This window comes from Triticum dicoccoides, chromosome 3B (genome assembly GCF_002162155.2).
Source record: "Triticum dicoccoides isolate Atlit2015 ecotype Zavitan chromosome 3B, WEW_v2.0, whole genome shotgun sequence".
Taxonomy (NCBI): Eukaryota; Viridiplantae; Streptophyta; class Magnoliopsida; order Poales; family Poaceae; genus Triticum; species Triticum dicoccoides.
Window position 1 is genome coordinate 74,721,841 of NC_041385.1, and position 9,428 is coordinate 74,731,268.

At 48.4% G+C, this 9,428-nt stretch overlaps 1 protein-coding gene across 1 annotated transcript; it reads right to left on the minus strand.

Annotated features, from left to right (window-relative positions):
* Window positions 1-2,606: 2,606 nt before the first annotated feature.
* LOC119274803 (factor of DNA methylation 5-like) lies at window positions 2,607-4,809 on the minus strand. Its single transcript, XM_037555524.1, has 3 exons — window positions 3,610-4,809; window positions 3,246-3,461; window positions 2,607-3,108 (listed from the first exon to the last, which is right to left on the minus strand). The coding sequence occupies exons 1-3, from the start codon at window positions 4,690-4,692 to the stop codon at window positions 2,878-2,880; spliced, it is 1,530 nt and encodes a 509-aa protein (XP_037411421.1). The 5' UTR covers window positions 4,693-4,809; the 3' UTR covers window positions 2,607-2,877.
* Between the last annotated feature and the right edge of the window lie 4,619 nt (window positions 4,810-9,428).

A 9,428-nucleotide genomic window follows, 5' to 3' on the forward strand; every position in this document is an offset into this window, starting at 1 on the left:
TAGACAGCGTCGGCGAGAGAGATGTATCTATAGAGATACAGAGCGGAGCGGAGCAGAGCAGGGTGAAGACGATTTGGCGGCAGAGCAGGTGCCTCCTGCATCTCCGCTCCCCAGCATTGGAGCGCTCCTCAGTACTGTCTCCAACCTCATGCAGTTTCCACTACCCAAATTCTCAGTTACACAATAGGTTTGTTGCCAAAGTGAGTCAGACAATGCACATGCTGACGATAGAGGAAACCTAATTAAACATCCTGAGATTACTCGCATCCATGGTAGGGTTACATACAAAATACATTCTGAGATTAATACTGGCATCCATCATGCCAAGGCTACACACATCCAACAGGAGCATCATCCAGTTAAACTCCATAGCTAGCAATCAAAAGGGCGTTAAGAACCAGTGGACCACTTCACACCTCCAACTAATCCACCAGCACTACAATTTACCATAAGTCAAAGTTCAAGGGGCACGTATCAGTTTCATCAAAGCAAAAGCAGGGCACCCCAGACTCACTATTTGGGGCCTCAACGTTCCTCTTGGGTGACTGGGACTGTTCGACAATGAACTTGATGCCTTCCTCCAGCGTTGCCTTCCGGTCATTCTTGCAGTTCCACACCTCAGGTACAACGTAGCGTCCGCTGGGGTTGTACTCGTTGATCTCGAGCAGCGCCTTTGTCACCAAGCTGTAGATTTCTTCACCATGCTCCTCTTTTAGGACGCGAAGCTTGTCATCGAGAGGATTTCCTAGAAAGAAGGGAATGTTTGCAAAGGCAGATGTCATGTACTGAACCCGCTCGGTATTTGTATTATAGAATGCTACTAGCCTATGAGAAATTGATGACTCAAAGTTGCAAGTTATAAGCTGCTAACAGAGTTGTACGACGAGGAACGATAGTAGAGAAGTTGAGCAGTTCACATACCGTCGCTTTACCATCAACCATGACTACCCGAAAAGGATGCCAGACTGGGTTACCAATTTCAGCTTGCCATTTTGAAGAAAGAATAGCAGGGTTAACTTGTGCATCCGCTTCTTGTGCTACATTTTTACAAATGCTTTCACATCCAGCTCACCCATCCTTTTGATGCCTATATGTGCCCGGCCATTTGTAAACTTCTGCAATTCCTGCGAAACACGCAATATATCAATATCAAGGAAATTTAATAGTGACCAATACAATTGAGATAATTTGTGAAATTACCGAATGTGCACGTGTCCTATCAATCATTTATCAGCTTACATCTACATGATTTTCCCTCGTTCAAAAAGGAGGCATTATTACTTGCTCACTTACCTGTATGAGCATCTTCCGGGCATGCTGCAACTCATCGTTGCTTTGTATTTCCTTGGTAACCAGTGTCTTGTTGAGCGATCTCATTGCTTGCATCTCATTGTCTTGCTGAATATATGAAGTATAATAATAACAGATGACTATCTCTCGGATTATTTAAGCTTACAAAGTGTTTCATCTATATTTTTGAGTGTGGACAAATTTAAATAGTTGTCAACGGATGCTTAATACTTCCTCCATCCCATATACTCAACTAACATCAGATTGAAATGAGACTTTAAAAAGCATAGAGCTTGTTACTAAAATTAGTGTCCTAAACCAGCTCTAGAATAACCTAAAAGACAAAATGGAATAAGTGATCAGTTCAACACCATGAATCTTCCTTTGAACATCTTGATTTAACCCCTTCATTTCTTACGATATTTGCTTTTGTTTGATATATGCATTGCTTCAGTTGGAACTAAATTTCAATTCGGGGTAGCTGTATATCACTGCTAGTCTGTCGTAGCACCGTCTACGCTTCACTGAATCAAGCCGTTCAAATTCTTTATGTTCTGCAGAAATAATGCGTGTGTGATGTTCTGTCCTTTCCAATGTCTTTAGATGAGGTTTAGATGCAGTTTGCCACAAATCGTTTTGGTTAGTCTCTAACTGCCAGCAATACTTGAAAGAGACGGAATCAATGGTGGATATCCTGATACTAACAATTCTCTTTTTCACTGTGATGCTCAATCAGGTCACTTCCTACTGACCAACCTTCTCCTTGGTAACATGAAAACTACTGCCAAGTATACGGGTATCAAGGGTCGCATTGTGAACTTTTCATCATTTGCCCACCTCCATACATATCCAAAGGGGGTTCAGTTTGATCAGCTCGATGACAAGAAAATGTATGGGTTCTTACGGTTATTTCGAAGGAAAACTACTATCAATTCAACTGTTACTAATGTATATTTTTTATTGGAAGATACAATGATATGGCCTTGGTGCGCGGCGCCCCTGTTGCGACACCCCAGACATAGGCGAGCTCGGGCGCGAGAGCTGCCATGCCAGACATGACCGCGACGGCGGACCACGTGGCTCTGGGTGAACAGGATTTAGCAGGAGCAGAACAGAGCAAAGCGGCACTCGGATTGTCAAGTTTGAGCTACTCTGCTAACTCCAATCTCGTGCAGTTTCCAATACCCACATATTGGACATTCCATGATGCAGTTATAACCTCCAAATACTCAGTAACACAGTAGAGATTAGTACTAGCATCCATGCCAGGGCTACACACCAACACTCAGACAAGGGGGGCATACACATTCTGACGATAGAGGAAACCTAATTGAACATTCTGAGATTAGCACTAGCATCCATGCCAGGGCTACATACAAAATACATTCTGAGATTAGTGCTAGCATCCATCATGCCAAAGGACACACATCCAACAGGAGCATCGCCTAGCTAAATTGTACAGCTAGCGAAAGGCGATCATGGGCATTAATTAAGAACCACTGAACCACTACAAACCTCTAACTAATCCACCAGCACTACGACTACATTAGAGTTAAGTTCAACAAGCACGTACAAGGGGCTCATCGCTCATCGGCGCGTCCTCTTGCGTGACTGCAGCTGTTTCAGGAGGACCTGGATGGCTTCCTCCAGTGTTGCTTTCCGGTCATCCTTACGGTTCCACAGCTCCGGTGTGGCGTAGCGTCCGCTGGGGTTGTACTCGTTCATCTCAAGCAGCCCCTTTGTCACCAAGCTGTAGATTTCCTCACCATGCTCCTCTTTTAAGCTGCGTAGCTTGTCATCGTCCTCTGAGAGAATTTGCTGACAAAGAAGGAAATGTTTGTCAAAGCAGATGTTTTTTAAGTTTTGTGTTATAGAATGCTACTTGTAGTAATCTCTGCGAAATTGATGACTCAAGAAGTAGCTAATACAGTAGCTAGAAGACCGAGAACACATACCGTCTCTTGACCATCAACCATGACTACCCTAAAAGGATGCCAGCCCGGGTTTGCGATTTCAGCTTGCCATTTTGAACAAAGAATAGCAGAGTTCACTTGTGCATCTTCTTGTGGCACATTTTTGCTGCAAGAAGCATTCGCAAATGCTTTCAGATCCAGCTCACCCATCCATTTGATGCCTATATGTTCCTGCACATTTGTAAACTTCGGCAGTTCCTGCAAAACATATTACCGATCGATGTCAACGAGAACTAGTGATATATATGCTGCGAAACTATAAAAAGGGAACATTCTTGCTAAATGAATCAAAGCCGACTTAGACCTAGCCACGCCCAAAAAAAGAAGGTATCAGCTGCTCACTTACATCTATCAGAATTTTCCGAGCACGTTGCAACTCGCCATTGCTTTGTCGTTCCTTGGTAACCAGCGTATGGACGAGTGACTGCATCTCCTGCATGTCACCATCTTGCTCGCCAGCTCTAGTGTCATGCTGCTTGGATGTGGCTTCAATCATCTTGGATGCCGCATCTATCATCACCTTGGATGCCGCATCGATCTTCTCTAACGCCCCATCTATCATCACCTTGGATGCTGCATTCATCTTCTCTAGCGCCGCATCGATCTTCTCTAACGCCCCATCTATCATCACCTTGGATGTTGCATTCATCTTCTCTAGCCCCACATCAATCTTCTCGGAACTCGCTTGGGAGCCAACCTTTTGGCTCTCATTGACCGGAAGTCGGATTTTTAGCCTTTTTTTCTGGGGGCACAATGCAGCTGGCTGGGGTGGTGCATTTACCAGTGGCGGCTCTGGTGGCAGCTGGAAGAGGTTTTGGCTCTGCACCCAGATGAGCCTCTGCAGGTACGCACCGTAGTAGCATGCCGTGCTGGTCCTATTATTGTCAATCAGTTGTTGCATCTCCTCCTGCACTCGTTCCCAGATAAGTTTTGCCCAGTCAATGCAATGCGCCCGAAGATCCTTCAAATTCCTCAATGCATCATCCACCGTCCGCGGCAGCCTGCGCTTCCTGTCGGTGGAAGACTCTATTGGCCCCAGGATGTAAACCTTCATGAACTCTTCGGCGGCGGAGGTCACGACGGCGCTGGCAGGATAAGGGTAAGTGAACAGAGGTTTTCCTGGGAGGCGGAGCGCCTGGGCGAATGAATCGATGGAGACCTCGATTTTTTGGCCACGGACGGAGCTCCATCCGGGATTCGGGGACGGCTTGTAGTTGGCGATGAGCTCGGCGACGAGGTCCGGGCGCGGGGCGCCGGAGGAGGACAGGTCGAGGCGGACGAAGTCGAGGAGGCCGAGGGCGCGGGCGCGGAGGCCTTCGTCGTGGGCGGCGGACGGGGCCACGGGCGGGTCAAGGAGGCCGAGGTTGGCGCGGATCCGGCGGAGGCGCTCCTCACCGCTCTCGTGGTGGATTGATTTCGGGGTTTCCATTGGAGGAGGTTGTGAGCAAGGTGGAGGGGATTAGTGTGCGCCGCCGCCGTGACGGGGGAGGAGAGGGGGCTAGTCCACCATACTCGAGTGCTCTGTTTTCCTGTGCCCGCTTTGCCTTTGGTGGTGTTGGGCGGTGCCGAGGCCAGGCTCGCGACGCGTGGAGGGAGTACTCTGTGGTCTACTGTTTTTACTTGTTGCGGGTGAGACGCTTGGAGCCGTGGACGTTCATGTGTCGAGCCGTGGAGCTGAGCGTGTACACGAACATCCGAACTTGTAGCATTTTAGGCGACGTCTATGACCTCGGGCTGCCTATTGTGTTCTTCCAAAATCGACTAATCCATTTTGTTGAGTATCTTGATTATATTTAGAAAACATACAATAAAATTGACTAGGATTTATTCTAGTTTTGTCTTGTACATCAAGTGATCATGTATTTCTATATACACCACAAGGCTCAAGCAATAAATATCAATTTCATCAATTCCCTCTCTATTCTTCTACTCCCTCGTACCGGTTCATTAGGCACGTTAAGAAAATCAAATAATCACAAAACATCTAGGCGTGATGTATAAATTACGTACCTGGTTCCTGTTTCTTGCCACATAAAAAGAAAAGGACCAATAGGAGACGTGGGACGTGGTGTGCCTTCAATGACTTCCGACTACCAAGCACAATATGCAATGCTATTAAGAGCATCTTCAACAACCGCGCTATATAAGCGCCCGCTGAAAAATTAGTGCTTTTAGCGCGTGCTACCGCTTCAGGCGCTCCAGCGGACGCGCAAAAACCGCGCGCGCGGCATATCTAATTCAACGCGCGGGCGGAAACGCCATCGCGCCACTTATTTGCTGCACCCGCTCCCTCGCGCTGGACTCTCGAGTGCTCGCTCGCAACTCCACCTACCCATCCAGCTACCGGCCGCCCGCGCCACCCCATTTCTTCGGGCGACCGTTCCGGCGCTTCCCCGGTCTCTCCCCGCACGGCCGCGGCTTTCTCCGTCTCCCTCTAGTCAGCGCCACCCGTCACGCACGGCAGTCCTCCGACGAACAGCGACTGGCCGCCCACTGTCGCTTGGCGCCCGCAAGGTGTTCGACAAAACGCCCACAAGGTATGTATTGTTTCCAACTTCACATTTTTACATGAAATTTGGTGCATGTTGTGTCGGAGTAATGGGCCACGGGTAGGCTCACCTGAGGCCCATGATTTATCAAGACTCTGGGCCAGCTTCGCCTAGCTGAGCCCCAAGTCGAAACTCCGCCCTCTGAGGCCGGCTGGCTCAGCGGCCGGCTGCCAGAGGGCGGGTGACCCAAGACTTGTTGGGGAACGTTGCAGAAAATTAAAAATTTTCCTACGGTTTCACCAAGATCCATCTATGAGTTCATCTAAGCAACGAGTCATGGGAGAGAGATTGCATCTACATACCACTTTGTAGATCGCGTACGGAAGCGTTCGAGGGAACGGTGATGATGGAGTCGTACTCGCCATGATTCAGATCACCGATGACCAAGTGCTGAACAGACAGCACCTCCGCGTTCAACACACGTACGGTACGGACGACATCTCCTCCTTCTTAATCCAGCAAGGGGGAAGGAGAGGTTGAGGAAGAAGGCTCCAGCAGCAGCACGACGGCGTGATGATGGTGGAGAGGCAGTACTCCGACAGGGCTTCGCCAAGTGCTCAACGGAGGAGGAGAGGTGTTGGGGAGGGGAGGGGCTGCGCCTTGGATCAGGTGTTCAGCCCTCCCCTCGCCCCTCTATTTATAGGGGAAGGGGGAAGGGGGCCGGCCCCCTCTAGATGAGATCTAGAGGGGGGGCGGCGGCCAGGGAGGGGGCTTGCCCCCCAAGCAAAGGGGGTGCGCCCCCTTTAGGGTTCCCCCCGCCAACCCTAGGCGCATGGGCCCAAGGGGGGGCGCGCCCAGCCCTCCAGGGGCTGGTGCCCTGCCCCACGCGGCCCATGTGGCCCACCAAGAGGGGTGGCCCCTCCCGGTGGACCCCCGGGACCCCTCCGGTGGCCCCGGTACAATACCGATATGCCCCCGAAACTTTCCGGTGTCCGCATGACAACTTCCTATATATAAATCTTTACCTCCGGACCCTTCCGGAACTCCTCATGACGTCCGGGATCTCATCCGGGACTCCGAACAACATTCGGTAATCACGTACAAGTCTTCCTAATAACCCTAGCGTCACCGAACCTTAAGTGTGTAGACCCTACGGGTTCGGGAGACACGCAGACATGACCGAGACGGCTCTCCGGTCAATAACCAACAGCGGGATCTGGATACCCATGTTGGCTCCCACATGCTCCTCGATGATGTCATCGGATGAACCACGATGTCGAGGATTCAAGCAACCCCGTATACTATTCCCTTTGTCAATCGGTACGTTACATGCCCGAGACTCGATCGTCGGTATCCCAATACCTCGTTCAGTCTCGTTACCGGCAAGTCACTTTACTCGTACCGTAATGCATGATCCCGTGACCAAACACTTGGTCACTTTGAGCTCATTATGATGATGCATTACGAGTGGGCCCAGAGATACCTCTCCGTCATATGGAGTAACAAATCCCAGTCTCGGTCCGTGTCAACTCAACAGACACTTTCGGAGATACCTGTAGTGCACCTTTATAGTCACCCAGTTACGTTGGGACGTTTGATACACCCAAAGCACTTCTACGGTATCCGGGAGTTACACGATCTCATGGTCTAAGGAAGAGATACTTGACATTGGAAAAGCTCTAGCAAAATGAACTACACGATCTTGTGCTATGCTTAGGATTGGGTCTTGTCCATCACGTCATTCTCCTAATGACGTGATCCCGTTGTCAATGACATCTAATGTCCATAGTTAGGAAACCATGACTATCTGTTGACCAACGAGCTAGTCAACTAGAGGCTTACTAGGGACGTATTGTGGTCTATGTATTCACACGTGTATTACGATTTCCGGATAATACAATTATAGCATGAATAGAAGACAATTATCATGAACAAGGAAATATAATAATAATCCATTTATTATTGCCTCTAGGGCATATTTCCAACAGTCTCCCACTTGCACTAGAGTCAATAATCTAGTTACATTGTGATGAATCGAACACCCATAGAGTCCTGGTGTTGATCATGTTTTGCTCGCGAGAGAGGTTTAGTCAACGGATCTGCGACATTCAGATCTGTATGTACTTTGCAAATATCTATGTCTCCATCTTGAACATTTTCACGGGTGGAGTTGAAGCGACGCTTGATGTGCCTGGTCTTCTTGTGAAACCTGGGCTCCTTGGCAAGGGCAATAGCTCCAGTGTTGTCACAGAAGAGTTTGATCGGCCCCGACGCATTGGGTATGACTCCTAGGTCGGTGATGAACTCCTTCACCCAAATTGCTTCATGTGCTGCCTCCGAGGCTGCCATGTACTCCGCTTCACATGTAGATCCCGCCACGACGCTCTGCTTGCAGCTGCACCAGCTTACTGCTCCACCATTCAACATATACACGTATTCGGTTTGTGACTTAGAGTCATCCAGATCTGTGTCGAAGCTAGCGTCGACGTAACCCTTTACGACGAGCTCTTCGTCACCTCCATAAATGAGAAACATGTCCTTTGTCCTTTTCAGGTACTTCAGGATATTCTTGACCGCTGTCCAGTGTTCCTTGCCGGGATTACTTTGGTACCTTCCTACCAACCTTACGGCAAGGTTTACATCAGGTCTGGTACACAACATTGCATACATAATAGATCCTATGGCTGAGGCATAGGGGATGACGCTCATCTCTTCTTTATCTTTTGCCGTGGTCGGGCATTGAGCCGAGCTCAATCTCACACCTTGCAATACAGGCAAGAACCCTTTCTTGGACTGATCCATTTTGAACTTCTTCAAAATCTTATCAAGGTATGTGCTTTGTGAAAGACCTATTAGGCGTCTCGATCTATCCCTATAGATCTTGATGCCTAATATGTAAGCAGCTTCTCTAAGGTCCTTCATTGAAAAACACTTATTCAAGTAGGCCTTAATGCTATCCAAGAATTCTATATCATTTGCCATCAAAAGTATGTCATCTACATATAATATGAGAAATGCTACAGAGCTCCCACTCACTTTCTTGTAAACGCAGGTTTCTCCGTAAATCTGCATAAACCCAAACGCTTTGATCATCTCATCAAAACGAATGTTCCAACTCCGAGATGCTTGCACCAGCCCATAAATGGATCGCTGGAGCTTGCACACTTTGTTAGCATTCTTAGGATCGACAAAACCCTCCGGCTGCATCATATACAGTTCTTCCTTAAGATGCCCGTTAAAGAATGCCGTTTTGACGTCCATCTGCCATATCTCATAATCATAGTATGCGGCAATTGCTAACATGATTCGGACGGACTTAAGCTTCGCTACGGGAGAGAAAGTCTCATCGTAGTCAATCCCTTGAACTTGCCGATAACCCTTAGCGACAAGTCGAGCTTTATAGATGGTGACATTACCATCTGCGTCCATCTTCTTCTTAAAGATCCACTTGTTTTCTATCGCTCGCTGATTATCGGGCAAGTCAGTCAAAGTCCATACTTTGTTTTCATACATGGATTCTATCTCGGATTTCATGGCTTCTAGCCATTTGTTGGAATCTGGGCCTGCCATCGCTTCTTCATAGTTCGAAGGTTCACCGTTGTCTAACAACATGATTTCCAGGACAGGGTTGCCATACCACTCTGGTGTGGAACGTGTCCTTGTGGACCTACGAAGT